We start from the raw sequence: 15232 nt of genomic DNA on the forward strand, positions 1-15232 counted from the left end.
TATGCAACCTCCGACAGGGCTAAACACTGGTAATAGGGAAAAGCTTTCCCCATGAGCCGTGTCTAAGCTGTACTTAAGGCCATTCTTTGTTTTCAGGAAAAATATAGCCAGGATTAAGATTAGTTTAGATTTTCGAAAAGATAATACGGATTGAAGCTAGTCCTGTAGCTAAAAAGCTTCCTTAAGAATTGTCCCCTACTTAGTAATTAAAATGTTGTTCCTTTAAATTTAAAAAAAACCAATCGGAAGAGTAAATAGAGCAAATCCCTGAGGAACGAGGTAAATTAATAAAATCTAGCAACACTTGTTAGAGGGTTTCCACGGTATTGAAAATGATCAAATAGTAGCTCATCATATACCCAAACCGTTCAAAAGAGTATCTAGTGCTCAACTACTAAACTTTTCTACTATTATATTTTATTCTATTCTATTCTATTATGTTCTATTCTATTCAACACTTGCAACTTTTATGAATCATTCGACCTTTGGACTCTACATTTTAAGAGAGACTTCATTCGTACAACTTTATACTTCTACCACAAAATGAAATAGGTAATATGGCGATGTATATATCTCAGATCTCAAGAGCAAAACCCTCAAAGATCGCTAAAGCTACAGACAAAAAAAAATCCTAGTACTAAAGGATACATAAATATTCATTTGAATTATCTGCAAAAAACAATTGAAGAAATAAGTCTATCAATAAAATAATCCTTTTTTGCGAATTGAGCCCTACTGTACCATTAGTAGATCCCCTTTCGCCCAGTCGAGATATTCTAAGGGCAGATCACAGATCAGGTCTGATCTGCCGAGATGAGATCAGTTTAATCAATGAACTTAGGTCAGAATCCCGCGGCATCTGCCTGCTAAGTAAAGGGATTCATTGATCGTTTGGATTGTTCAATGAAACCCTGGGCTCATTCCCAAGCGCGGGAGATCACGAGGATCCCGCAGATCCAGTTTTCGCCCAAATGGAAGCGGAACTAATAAACGTTGTGCCGGCAAATGGCTGACCCGCTCAGGTAGGGATTTCTGAGTGTCGAGCAACCTGTTTTGCGATTTGTGGATGTTCACATTCGGGAAGGGAAGGGTAGGCTAAAAAAGAGCACAGCCCGACTGAGGGACAGAAAGAGAGAGAGATAAAGGTACTCCCTCTCGTATGGGCATAAAGATAGTTTTTAATGAGCGAAATTTGTGAAATAAATAGTTTTAATCAGCAAACTATGTTGGTCGAATAAAAGAGAGAGTATCGTAAAAGAGGAAAACAGTGACAGAGAGCGTGAACGAGTGAGAGGCAGCACTCGACGAAAGAGAGAGAGAGAGAGAGAGAGAGTGAGTGGCTGGACAGAGCAACACCCCTAAACAAAAGCTACCTGTAAGTGCACGCACACGAACAGATACGGCGCACACAGATACTGGGGGAAACTACCCCTAGTGAAACAGAGAGAGAAAGAGCGAGAGAGTACGACAGAGATAGATATGGGCGAAGCGAAGGATTGGGAACTGGCAGCGAGCGAGAGTCGGCCTCAGCCTCGCCCATTTCATTCAGCCCAACGGCACTTGCAGCACCAGCAACAAGAACAACAGAACTACCATCGGGCAACAACAAGAGGCAAGCAAACGTGGCACGTATTTAATGCAACGGTGGCACAGGAGACGGGCTCAGTCGGTGGTTGTTGATCGTCACGAGCGTTACACGCATTCGCTCCTGCCTCAGCACAGTCCTGTTCCGTTCACCTCTGTCTAGCCACAGTCCTGCTTAATCGCACTAGCTGTGGAAACCTTATCAATCAATATCGTACAGAGAGCATTACAGGAGGCATTAATTAATCAGTCGCCGCGCGTGCAAGTCAACACAACAAATTCTGTGAAATAAATAAAATACGAAATTATATTAGAAAGAAATTTTCAAAAATAATCAACAATAATTTGGTTACTAAAAAGTGCACGGAAACAATTTTCGACAATCGATTATTAGTGGTTCGTGGATCCAGCTGCTTCAGCCTGAGCTCTCATTGAGCTATGATGACCACAACGACCACACAGCACCACCAGCACCCCATCATGCCGCCAGCCATGCGTCCCGGCTCCGTCCAGGAGAGTCCCGTTTCGCGTCCTCGCGCCGTCTACAGCATCGATCAGATCTTGGGTAATCAGCACCAGATCAAGCGCAGTGGTAAGTCATATACTTATGAGCTTCGGTGGGATATAGATTTTTGATGGTGGGGATAATATCGATTGCCGTCGGCGATCTGTGGGGCAAAAGCATATTGACGATTGTCGGGTCTTTGCAAGTTTGAAGAATGACATTTATAATTGAAGACTATTAAAATTTGTGAAAAATTAGATTACATTTAAAAGCTGTAGCCTTGAGACTTGCCATTCCGTTAAAATATGATTATTTCAACGATTACATATGTATGTAATATATGTACTTTAATCGCTTTAGATCGTTTTATTTGAATAATTGTAAACGTAAAATACTATGGTTCGTTTGCTGGTTGAGGAGTTCTGACGATGCTTAACACGATTGTAGTCCTACCAATCAGTTTTCCTGTAGAGATTAGAACCCTTTGTCTTCAGTAGAGAGCAGTGCCGGTCAAGCCAAACTTATATTCTTGTAAAGCAACAATATTTAAGGCTGATGATCAATTCCCTAAACAAGTTTCGAAGAATATCGTCTGGTCCTTGGTAGTTTGTAGTAAACTATTTTATTTATTAACTATTAAGTAAATGCATGGAACTTTGTTTCGATGAGGAGTTCTATCATTCTTCCAAACATCAGTTTAAATTTTCCATTGACGATAGTTCTTAAGTATAGTACTATATTTCCGAATATCTTGTTAAACCAAGGAGTATTTGTGGGTACGGACAAACATAGTTTAAGCTTGTACCCAATAATCAGCCCCCACTAAAACTGGTAACCACATCAAAGATATATTCGGACACACAGGGGACAGGAATGGGGACCCCAATCCGGGCTGACCCATCTCAAGGACCCATATCATATGCAAATTGCTTGGAAAGGACATTTTGTCGTAGTTAGTGTGGGCATAGAATAAACTTAGCAGCAAACATCATCCCGAAAACTCCCGCAACCAGAGAGAAACAAGAAACATATCATGACAATGGGAGGTGTCTGCCATGTTGAGACTCTTGCTGTGGGCGTGGCCAAGCGGCATGAGGCCTCACCCAAGGATCGGTGAATAGCTGGGAAAGAAGGGAAAAAAATCACTGTGTATCAAAACATATCTGACAGGATACGCCACATGTATCATGGACAACGAGGCAGAGACTGGGAGAGAAAACCAATTGCGTCATTAGACCCATAATTAGATTGAAGCGCTTTGGGTGGATGGGATGGGGGCAGGAACCGAAACAGGAACAGAATCATGGACAAGGAACAAGGAAGAAGGGAGCAGGGACCAGGAACGGCTACAATTTGGCGACAACGAGCAACGTGCGCACCGCAGGATACTGCATCCTGTGAGCCTCGATTGCTGTCGCGTAATTTGATGCTCGCTGGAAATTACCTTTTCGCCACAACAGGCTCTGGCGCGGGCTTGGTCTCCGGTTCTGTCTGCATAAATGTTACGAAATACGATAAGGACGACAGGGTATCCTGCTGAGCGGCGACGTGTCCTTGCGCTATTGTGAATATGATTAATTTGAGGTTCATTAAAGTTTGATTACACGTTACTCGTTCGCTCTGAGGGAAATCTTTTTAAAAAACTTTTACCCGATTTCGGCCTCGGGCGTGTGAAAGGATACTCACACCAGACTCATATCCGAGTCGGGAATCGGGAATCGGGGTAAAGCCAAACCGTATTTATTTATTTGTTATTGATTGCCAAATCAATTCGCGTAGCTTTCGAGCTCTTGAGGCTCTCGCAAGTGGAAAGGTTTTGCTTTTTTGAAGCGGCTCTGTGGGCTGCTCTGACCTGGCTCTGGGGGTTAAAAGTCCCGGATATAACTACTTCAGTTACAATTGAATGAATTTCGAAAGTGTTCTGGGCCGCAGCTGGCGCAGCTTTCATTTTTCAAAGTCAAACGCAAAACTTTTTTGTTCGAGGCGGCACTCGAGTTCAATTCGAAATTGTTTAACTTTTTCCATTCTCTGCCCTTTCAGATACACCCAGCGATGTGTTGATTTCGCATCCCCATCATGGCCATGCCCATCACATTCATCACTTGCACCACAACAACAGCCACATGTTGCAGGAACAGCAGCACCAGCAACACCAGCAACAGCATCAGCAGCAGCAGCAGCAGCAGCACCAGCAGCCAGCCCAGGCCAAGCGCGAGGATTCACCAACGAACACGGAGAGCGGTCTGGACGTGGACAACGATGATGAGCTCTCATCAAGCCTCAACAACGGCCATGATCTGAGCGACATGGAGAGGCCGCGCAAAGTCCGTAGGTGAGTCCTCGATAGAGTTGCCGCAGAGTATGGGGCAATCCGCTTAGCAGATCCAATCGTATTTGGCCATTGTTCGGCTATTAAAAAACATGAAAACAAAAGTAGAATCCTTCGCTCCTTCCATCTATCTATCTATCCATCCATCCATCCATTTACCCCGCTAATGTGCCGACTTTGATTTCGCAGATCTCGCACAACATTTACGACCTTTCAATTGCATCAATTGGAGCGGGCCTTTGAGAAGACCCAGTACCCGGACGTGTTCACAAGGGAGGATCTGGCCATGCGCCTGGATTTGAGCGAGGCGCGCGTGCAGGTAATTGAAATACGAACTCTGCTGTAGTAATTATTTTCGAATTAAGCTAAACACCCCCACCCATGGAAATTCACCGGCTAACCCTAGTCGAAAGCCCATAGAATCAGTACAAATTTTAATTAGCTGACAAGCTTTAACTCGTAATTCATCAAACTTCGCTGATATACTTCAGGCAGCAAAACTCCAACAAAACGTCAACAAAACGATTGCAAAACGATAGCTTTGGAACGTCTGGGAACGCGAAGAGGTCGCTAAGCCCGTCGAACAATCGGTCGAGCCCAATTTGTAAATGGTCTTTGAAACACTTAAACCCCAGTTTGTACACAAACACGCTTAGATCTAGTCGGAGGGTTGTCGCCGCGTCCTTTTTAGGGGTTGTCGTTGTCCCAGGGACATTAGATATTGTGATTTTCCAAATGATTAAATTGGTCGCGCTCACATGGTGTTGGTATTTTTATTAACTCTACTTTTGGGTAAACAATTAAAGTGGCTCTGGGTCCCGTCTCCCTGTCTGTCTCCCTCTCTGATGCTGCTGCAGGACACGCGGCAACCATACACACAGATGACTACACATGTAATTAGGGTGTCCTTTCGCATGCCTCTCTCTCACATACTCGTACAATTTGATTTCGGTTGAGAATGCTTTCAAACACTTCAGTTTTGATTGAGCGATTTGCCCGATTTTGCCGCTGTTGTTGACGGGGGAAAAAAGTATCGCAATCGCACAAAAAAGATTTCAAGAGAATGTAAAACAACTTGACCTAAGCACTCTCGCGCTGGCTCACAGAGGGATTACGGACTCTGCATACAAATTGTCCGTTTCACGGTCGTCATCCTCATCCGCATCGACATCCTCATCGCGATGCGATGTTACTGCTGGCGAACCCTCACATATCTGTTAGCAGATTAACTGTAATTGGTCATTGATTCCCATATGCGAAGAGCGTTTTTTGGGGTCCTTCAATACATACGAGTAGAAGCAGATTTAGAGCTGGCAGCTTGCAGCGTTTCTTTTTTTTTTACCGTTTTTCTGTTTGGTTTTCTACGTGATAGATACAAAAGTATCTGTAGCTTAATCCCCGTTTGTTCTGGGGTTGTTGAGTGGGCAATTATTTCAGGATTTGCATCCGTGCTGAGCGGCATCCCAGAAAAAAAAGGAGTAAGCAGCTCTCTAACTCCTGGGGTCAGTCGAATTTGTATGGCAAAGCTTTCAGAAATGTATTCAAAAATTTGCCAGCAGACCCAATCTGTACCCCAAACTTTAACAACTGTTTGGATCCTTACGGTGTACACTGCACAGCTCTGTTATGGGTATGGGTTGGGGGCTTTCTGTGACAGTTTGATGATCGCACATGTGCGATAAATGCTGAACGGATATCCGCAATTCAACTTCTGCCGACTCGCTGCTCTCGCACAGTGGTTTAAGTTGGTCCGCATCATAATTGCAGCCAACTGACAATTAAAAAGCCCACAAAATCATACACACACACACACACACACACACACACACACACACAAAAGCGGGAGACGGTTGCGGGTGGATGTGGGTTGGCGTTGGCATTTCCCAGCAGACACACAGGACCCGGGACAGGACACAGGACAATAATTGGCAGCAATTATAGCAAGGAAATCGTTGCTAATTTACTACTCGCTCAACTGCACACATTGTTGCAAATGATGGCAGGACAAGAAGCAGGAGCAGGAGCAGGAGCAGCAGACTGGATCCTGGGGCTGGCCTAAGTACAGGGTGTCTATAATTGCAGCGACTCCTCTTTTGTCTCAATCCTGCCCCGGGTACAGTCAGTTGTCGAGTGATTTCAATTTACAAACAATTAATTTTCCCATCGGCTCAGATTGAAAATGTGTGCCCCCAAAGCGGAAATGTGTGTGCAGCCAACGCCCTTTGCCGTGGTGGGGGGGATGGTGTTGCAGGGTGGTCAACCCCAAGCAAGTGCCAAAAATGCATAAGACACCCTTTGCAGCATTCCAGAAAGAGAATGAGGCTGAGAGAGAGAGAGAGAGACAGGGTGGTAGCGTTGCAAATCAGAGTACAACACTTCCGATTGGATGCCATTGTATTTGGCATCTCTCCAGCCCACTCACAACTCTCCGCTTCACCTTCCTCCTTCTGGCTCAGACATTTGTGGGAGGAGTGTGAAGTGGATGGATCCCAATCGAAGGACTATGTGGCGTGAACTTTTCGAACTTCCAGATTGATAGATTGCCAAATTGTTCAGCTTTGGTCAAAGTCAAAGCAATCACAAGACGTTCGACAAGTTGCAAGTCAATTTAAAGTAGTCAGAGATCGACTTTGTGGTATTGTTTATCCTTAACGGAGCACTAAAGGCAACAAAGGTTTAATATCGGGTTATATCGGATCTTCGGCATCTTGCATCTATTTGAGGTTCCCTGAAATATTGGAATCCATACTGCTGTTGGGAGAATCTACCTAGAACTTAGGCACTCACAATTGTAACATATTTGGTATTACTCACTTTCACAGCATAAACTCAATATACTCGCAGGTGTACGGGGTAGCTTACATTTGCATACACTCAGCTCCAACTCTAAACTTTGTTCTTTCCGTGCACTTGCAGGTGTGGTTCCAGAACCGCCGGGCCAAATGGCGCAAACGTGAGAAGTTTATGAATCAGGATAAGGCCGGATACCTCCTGCCCGAGCAAGGTAAGTCCTCCCGATACGCATTTGATTTGTCCGCAAATTACCGAATTACGTGTGCAACATAATTAGCAATTATGTCGTGCTCCCACTCCTAGCTCCGGCGCACTGCCGCCCTGTCATACTGTCACCAGCCCTCGACTAACGAACTCGCCTATGCTCTCATTCCAGGTCTGCCAGAGTTTCCGCTGGGCATTCCCATGCCGCCGCACGGCCTGCCCGGGCATCCGGCCGGGCTGCCCGCCGAATTCTGGCCCCCGCACTTTGCCCTGCACCAGCACTTCAATCCGGCCGCCGGCCTCCTGCCCCAGCATCTGATGGCGCCCCACTACAAGCTGCCCAATTTCCACACTCTGCTCTCCCAGTACATGGGCCTGAGCAATCTGAACGGCATCTTTGGAGCCGGAGCCGCGGCTGCAGCAGCGGCGGCGGCCAGCGGATCGGCAGCAGCGGCTGCGGCAGCTGCCGGCTACCCCCAGAACCTATCGATGCACGCGGGCCTGTCCACTGCCCAGGTGAGTCCGCCGTGCAGCAACAGCAGTCCGCGGGAGAGCCCCAAACCGCTCGTGCCTCATCCCCACGCCACGCCACCCTCGGGTGGAGGCACCACCCTTATCTCGGGTGGCCTGATGCTCACTTCGACGGCAGCCCAGTCGCCCTGCAGTGCAGGTGGAGCGAGCAGCAACTCCTCGACCCCCGTGTCTGTGGTGACCAAAGGCGAGGACTAACTTCGCGGTGATATTTAGCCATACGGAAACAGAAGGATGCGGAAAAGCGATCGCCATGTACATACACATCACATATAAACACATGCATTGGGAGGGGACGGATATGCCGCATTGTAAGATATCTAAGAGCGTAGCCTATTGCCAAAATTAACTTAGTCCTAACATGTACACACATATTGTTTATCTGTAAGAGATCTAAAATTATTATTAGCCCCAGCAAGTGTCATGCAATTAGCCATAAAGCCGAAATCAAGAAATTTATCTGAGGAAAACAAAAATAAACAAAGTGAAAAGAAATCATAGTGAATTTGTATGGGTGCATTTTGATGGTTCGAAGGAAGGTTTCGCAAAGGTGAGTACTATCGCGAGGGTCAAGAATCGTTTGCAAGGAGCACACGATTGTAAATACTCTTGTGTGTGTCTTTTTATCTTAAAGAAGTCCTTATGAAAGCTGTAGTCATATTGGATTCGTATAGATCGGACCAGCAGAAGCTAAAGCAAAATGGCCAGGCTCTGCTGTTTATACGGAGATATATGCATATACGACTCTAAACCTCTTCAGAGACAATATTGTACGGTTTTGTACGGTTCCAATCAACAACTGACTACCAATCAACCATATCTGCTGGCAGTTTACTTCTGGAAAAGAACCATAGACAAAGTTAATCTCTTTGTCTATTTCCGTTAGCCTAAGACATTTTTTCATTTCTGCTCCACTACAAAATAATCTGCAAAATGTTTCTACCTTAAGCAGGGATTATGACCCTACGGGGCCTCACTATAAATTGCCAAATGTTGGCTACAATTGACGCGACCTTACCATTGATCGAGTCAAATGAAAATGATCTTCATCAGAGACCAACCCCCGGCTGGGTCTTTTGAATGGCTGGGCGAGAGGAGTTCAAGTCGTATAATAATCTCGATATTATGCCCAATTTTAGAGGCCCAGGCAGGGGGAAAGGAAATGTTGCACAACATGTGAAGAGACGGCGAAGAAGTCGTCCAGAGGAAGCACAATGGGAGAGAAGGCATCTCGTATTGTGCCCGGACACGGCGGCAGACAGCAGTGGAGGAAATGTCGGCAGAATGCAATTCTAAAGGATGTGTGAGCCAAAGGATTTGCACCGAACTCAAGTGGTGGTGGAAGAGGGAGAGAGACAGAGATATAGGGCTAGATCGAGATTCAGAGGGAGAGTACTTTTGTAGTGGGCCGCCTGCAGAGCTAAATGCTATATTGATATCTCGTAATTTGTGCCATAATTACTTTTTAATAATTTCGCACAGGGCTCTGGGCTCGCGGCAGGATGTCGCATTGTGTGTGCAATGGCCTCAAATTTAATAATAAAACGCCGTCAAGTTCCTGCTCAGGCTGCTCTGTCTGAAAGGCCGGGATTTGGGTTGGAATTTGATTACACTTACCATTCGCTTCGCCGTGTCCTGCCCGATCAGAGTCCTGTGCGAGGTCAGAGCTAAATTCCCTGCACAAATACAAACACACCATAATAATGAACGAATTGCGCGACTTAACGGATTTGTCACAGCCAAAGGACTGGGCCGGGAAGTCGCCGACAGCGACTCAACCTTGCCTCAGAGGCGGCGGTGGAGGCGGAGGCAGAGTCAGCATCAGCACTGTCAAAAGAAGCTTTCATAAAACTCATATGCAATTGCCTTTTGTGGCTGTCCTTTGTGTGGAAGGTAGGAGAAGACATCCGGCGAGTGGAAGGACCTGCACGGCTTTATACTCTTTTTCGTTATGGAGAGTATGACACATAAGAAATCGCTATGGCAACGGTTTCAGACAGTTCATTTTCGTAGTTCATTTATATTCATCCATCTCAGAATGTGATTCGATAGAGCATTCCATCTTGCGACTTGTTCCGTTCACATTTCATCTTGTTTCTATCAACGAAAATTCAATAAGTTGAAGTAGATCTTTTATTTGTGCAAGTGTTTGGCCAAGGAGGAGAGGGTTGGTTGGGGCCCAACGCCGGGGGATGGGTAAGGGGTAAGCCGCCCATCCACGATTCGGGCCAAAATGTCCTTGTGTGTCCGGGTGTGGCTGTGTGCTCATGGAATTTCATTCAGTGTGCAAATGCAGCGCGTCACTCTGCGGGCTATAAATATATGAAATTTATCAAGTGGCCTTTTGAGTTTCGTATTTGTGGCTCTACGAAATTGAGAGACGAGTGCCTCTTCGTATTTCTCCCTTTTCGTCGCAGTATTTGTACTCGGCTCAGTGGAATTTCACCTTGTCCTGTCCTATCGGGACATGTCGTGTCCATTGGTATATAAATTGAGCTCGATTTTGATGAGCAAAATACTCTCCAGAACGTCCAACACAATGGGTAACGAAAATCAATTTCGTCCTCGACACTCGAGCGCATTAAAATGGTAACAGTTACGCAAAACAAGAAACCGAGTGGACCGCAGGAGGTTCGGCGTGCGGGTGCGCAGCTCTCGAAAAACTGGCAACATTTTCGAAGACTCAAAAGAACCGTGAACGCGGTGGCCGTAATGAGCGGCAGTTGATGAACTTGCGCGATGCTGAATACAGCGGTAATTAAACAAGTTAAATCCGCTCAACAGACGCTCAGAAAATACTTCTGCTGACAGAGAGCCTTCTGCCTGGGTCCTTGTCCTGCATCCAGACACGGCACTGTTGACAGTCGCATTTTCGTGTTCATTTCATTTGGCTACTGGCAATTGGAAGCGCTGCGTTCGTTAGTAGTACTTAAAAAATTATTTCGCATTTAATTCATTTCATCAGAAGTTGCCAGAGGAATAATTACGCAGATTGTCTGGCTTTTGTGGGTGGCATTGAATGGATGCCTGAGCAGTGCCGTGCCCCTAATGAGCGCCATTTTGTGGCAGCAACAACAGAGAGAGAGAAAGGGCAGCGAGGCGGCTCAGTAATTGCTGTAATTTGTGACCACTTGAGAGGAATCACTCTGAGAGACTGAGTATCGGGTGTCCCTGATCCCTGATTGCTGATCGTCTAAAAATAAATTGCCAACATACCGCAACATGCAATCGCAAACGAAAACATTTCCGACAGGATATCTATCGTAAGTATGTTGGCGACAACCGGGAAACACGATACTTTTGTGTCGATTGCCGATCCAGCTCCTGCTAAGCATTTCAAAGCGAGCCGACACCCAATCCCCTCCAGCTGAGACTCCTCAAGAGATCGCTGAAGGTGAGGCGAAGAAATGTCCTTTCCTTTGCTTTCGTTTCCATTTATGTCCTGCCTGCCTGCCTGCGTGCCTGCCTGCTGACTTCAATGAGGCTAAGCCGTGCCTTATTTATCGCTCGCTGATCGTTGGCCAAACAGCTGATCCCACTCTCAGTAGATGTCCCCTCTGGGCTGTGATTAAAGAAAGAGCAGTGGCCCCGTGGTTTTTGTTTACCGATTTTAGCCATAATGGTTTCATGCCTGATTTGCTTGATGCCTGGCCCTTGGCCCTTGGCCAGTTCAGGTAGCGCGCTCAAGCAGCTGCTCCTGGACAGCCAATTGTGTTCTCATTAGCCAATGGTCTGGTCGGGCTGAATGTTGTGACACTTTTCTTTTATATACGAATGTATTTGCAAGCGAGTATATGGACATCATTCTCCATTTTGTAACGAGATACATAAGTACTTTGCACATTGGACATATATGTACATACATATGTATAAAAGTAAGCTAGTTTCTTTCCGATTGGTATTAGATTTCTTAGAAAAAACCATAACTCAATCTCAGATTAGACAGCTCGAAAAACAGGTGGTATTGTTTCAAATCTGTCATCCATCTGATATCATATTTGATTTGATCATGACCATAGATCAATTCAATTTCCGATTTTAGTTCGGTGATAGGCATTTGCTCAAGCTCTGTTCATCACACAGCTTAGAGTCAACAGTATATACGTAGTCAGGAAAATGATCGATAGCTATATAATCGCATTTCAGGCTGTTAACCGTGCTCATGGCCCTAACTATAATAATAAATTAAGGAAACAAACAAATATATCAAACGAGCTCGGAGTGAAAACAACGGCGAAAAAAGAAATACTATTAAATTAAGTTAATCAACTGTATGCTCTGTGAAATTAAGCAGCTGCCGGGTTGGGCTCGGGGTCTATTTGCATTTCCACCTTGCCGACACCCTCTACACAACCACAGGCTCATAAATTACATTAATAAAAAGGCCAATGGCAACAGACCGCGCGGGGGAGGGACGAGAAATCCATGTGTGTCATTGCTGTTAAACTTTGTTTGCATTTTGTTTATTAAACGACGCGGAAAACTAGCGGCAGTCCGCAGCGAGGTTCAGGGCTCGAATTCCGTGCTGGAAACTACCGGGTCACACCTGGCTGAGGATTTTCTACCCCTTTTCCTTGGGACATAGTTTATTTTAGTTGTACGAGTATTTGATTTTAATTAAATTTCCGCAACTTTGTCACAATTTGTTTGTGTTTTTAGACCCGACCCCGAACCTTTCAGTTCTTCAGTTCAGTTCGCGTGTGGCTCTGGTCGATTGCTTTGTTTGCTTTGCTCGAGCATTGTGGATGGGAATGTGGAAAGTTGTCCCCTTAATTGTCAGCCAAACACCTTGGCAGGTGTCGCTGGTTATGGGCAGGTTAGTTGTGCTGTGACGTATGTGGCCCAAGGAGCGGGCGCTCTTCTATACCCCTGAATCGTATCTACGGCTCAAGCTCCTCCGTTCGGTCTGCCCCATCTCGTCCTCCGGCTCTCGAATGTGCTCCAGGCACTGCAGCACTTGTTGTGAGCGTGTCAGATGAGTTCGCTCTGCAAACCACGAGATATAGGGTATGGGAAAGGGGAATTATCTTTATAGAACGACTTACCCAATTCGTCGGCTATTTCCACAATTGTTGCCAGGGGTTGGCCATTCTCATCCACAACGTTAGGCATTCTCAGAAAATTGGGGCTATTTTTGTTGTTGAATTTTGTGTACTATTTTCGAATGAATGTTTTGTTATGGCCCTTAATGTGGAAATGTGATCTGTCAAGCCCTGCCTAGGATTCGATTTCGATTTTCGATACTTTGATTTGGTGACTGTCATCTCTTTCTGGCCATTGTGTGCCTTCTCTTTCTGTTCATTGTGTGTGCCAATTATTACGCCTGATTTAATAAGCTCAATGGGTCTCTTAACTGCTCTAAGTGGCAGCTAATCGTTTCGGTGCCGAAGAAAAGTGAAAAGGAAAATGGAAATAAAATTGTTGTGCGCGTTGCGAATGTTGCGACTGTGACAGGGAAAGCACATCAAACGAAATTGATGACAATTGAAGCTCTCCTTACCAACCAAGGAGTGACTGACTGCTCCATCTACATTTCAATTTCTGTCCTGCTGCTCCGGTACAGAAGACAGAAGTCTGACGAAGGATGCCTCATTGACGCTAAACGGAACGGAAGCCGGAAACGCGCCGCAAATTGCAAAGTTTGAGCAGCACTTTTGCTCTCTCTGTCTCTGTTTCCTTCGCTATGGCTCCGTCTCGCTCTGGAAATTAATTTTATTTTCGGTTTTTATCCCCTGGCGGGAAATTGAGAGCAATTTTCTTTGCACTTTTCGCATTTCCCCATGATTATAATAAATGCGAATTTCCTCGGCCATTTCCTTGGCTTTTTTGATGACGACTTGGATTTGAAGGCGTGACCAGGCTCTGCCATTCAGTTCTTTGTTTAATACCCTGTCCATATCCATGAACTCATATTTCCATGAGTGGAGCCATTTTTTGTCGGGGATTTTGCTTTATTTTTTCTCGCTTTCTGCATGAGCAACTTCAAGGACAAGGACACGGCCGAAAATTCAAGTGCATGGCACTTGAAATAACAGAGAAATAACCGAGAATGAAAGGACAACGGACAACGGACACTGGACAGAGCGAAGCGGACAGCGTGACAAAGGCAGTGTGAAACTGTCATTTGTGTGTGAGTGGAGAAAGAGACGTATAGACGTACATATATGTACGTATAGTACCTTCTATAGGGTTAAATCAGGCGCATAATTATCATTGCCCTGGGCTCACGTGTGAGCGGACTTAGGCCCGGGACATGTGAAAAGGTGAAAGGTCGAGGGGATAAGCGTTTGGGATTGTGTTCGAGTGTGGGATTTCGACGGCAGATGAGAGCAGGCTGGAGTGGAATGGAGGGAACTGCACAGCTTATTCAAATTTGCTAAAGACACGCATTATTTGTGCTAATTTGTGGGCAATTTCCTAATAGATACTCGTACTTTTCGCACATAATGCCAACACCATTCAATTCGCAAGTGTTTTCGGCAAGCTGCTTAAACTATTCACAGACCCCAGCGAAGGATTCACAGGTCTCACAGAGTTGACGCTCAAGATTTACTCAGATTACGGATAGTACTGTAAATGCGTTCCAGAGCGAAACCGTTTCCAAAGCAGCGGTTTCTGGGGCGAATGGGAACTCGCAGGTCAGAACAACCCCAGTCGGGGTAAGCCAACAGGGCATTTGATGGAACCAAGTCTATTAGAGTCAATTAGCGAGCGATTATAATGACTGGGCATCCCTCTGTGTCAGGCAGCCCTCTTCGGCTGCATCGCTTTAAAGTCATTGAAAAATTTGCACATAAATTGCGTAAAGTGCGGATTTTTTTATATTGTGTTTTTTGTTCTGCCCTAACACGTTTACACAGGCTCGTCCTTGTCCTTGATGATGCTGGTCCTGGTTCTGGTGCTGGTCCTGTACCCTGACTGCACCCTTTAGCCTGTTCGCACACAAATGGCAATCACCCCCAATACACACACACAATGCCTGCCCCAGCCCTTTGCCTCTGCCCGCGTGTGCGTGTCGCAGTTGGTTGAGTTTCCTCGGCTTTTTATTTGGTCAGCGAAAGCGCACACATTGTCAGCCCAATTTCACACAAAAAATGCAATCAAATGTGACGCTTTTCATTATTCGTGCGATTTATATTTTCAGCCAGTCAAGTGGGAGAGGAATGGGAATGGGAACGGGAACGGTCCGGTCCTGTGAGGTCCTATGAAGGGAATGAGAATGTCAAAAATTGAAATCAATCAAATTAAATTGCCTTGTTCGATGGAGATTTTTACCCGGTTCAATT

General features: G+C 45.6%; 2 protein-coding genes across 2 annotated transcripts; one reads left to right on the forward strand and one right to left on the reverse strand.

The window, feature by feature from the left end:
- The first annotated feature begins 1631 nt into the window (after positions 1 to 1631).
- hbn (aristaless related homeobox homeobrain) lies at positions 1632 to 8441 on the forward strand. Its single transcript, XM_001360932.4, has 5 exons — positions 1632 to 2176; positions 4130 to 4421; positions 4608 to 4737; positions 7335 to 7422; positions 7588 to 8441. Exons 1-5 carry the CDS (start codon positions 2023 to 2025, stop codon positions 8142 to 8144), a joined length of 1221 nt encoding a protein of 406 aa, XP_001360969.3. The 5' UTR covers positions 1632 to 2022; the 3' UTR covers positions 8145 to 8441.
- Positions 8442 to 12514: 4073 nt separating this feature from the next.
- On the reverse strand, positions 12515 to 13147 carry LOC6898474 (uncharacterized). Its single transcript, XM_002138480.3, has 2 exons — positions 12992 to 13147; positions 12515 to 12932 (listed from the first exon to the last, which is right to left on the reverse strand). The coding sequence occupies exons 1-2, from the start codon at positions 13056 to 13058 to the stop codon at positions 12808 to 12810; spliced, it is 192 nt and encodes a 63-aa protein (XP_002138516.1). The 5' UTR covers positions 13059 to 13147; the 3' UTR covers positions 12515 to 12807.
- Positions 13148 to 15232: the final 2085 nt, after the last annotated feature.

Source organism: Drosophila pseudoobscura, chromosome 3, assembly GCF_009870125.1.
Source record: "Drosophila pseudoobscura strain MV-25-SWS-2005 chromosome 3, UCI_Dpse_MV25, whole genome shotgun sequence".
Classification (NCBI taxonomy): Eukaryota; Metazoa; Arthropoda; class Insecta; order Diptera; family Drosophilidae; genus Drosophila; species Drosophila pseudoobscura.

Bases quoted from the DNA above. Each gene is read 5' to 3' on its own strand.
- LOC6898474 (XM_002138480.3), bottom strand. From the start codon at position 13,058: ATGCCTAACGTTGTGGATGAGAATGGCCAACCCCTGGCAACAATTGTG. The intron at 12,933-12,991 runs GTAAGTCGTTCT...CGTGGTTTGCAG, and splicing joins GGAAATAGCCGACGAATTGG to AGCGAACTCATCTGACACGC.
- hbn (XM_001360932.4), top strand. From the start codon at position 2,023: ATGATGACCACAACGACCACACAGCACCACCAGCACCCCATCATGCCG. The intron at 4,422-4,607 runs GTGAGTCCTCGA...TTGATTTCGCAG, and splicing joins AGGCCGCGCAAAGTCCGTAG to ATCTCGCACAACATTTACGA. The intron at 7,423-7,587 runs GTAAGTCCTCCC...CTCTCATTCCAG, and splicing joins ATACCTCCTGCCCGAGCAAG to GTCTGCCAGAGTTTCCGCTG.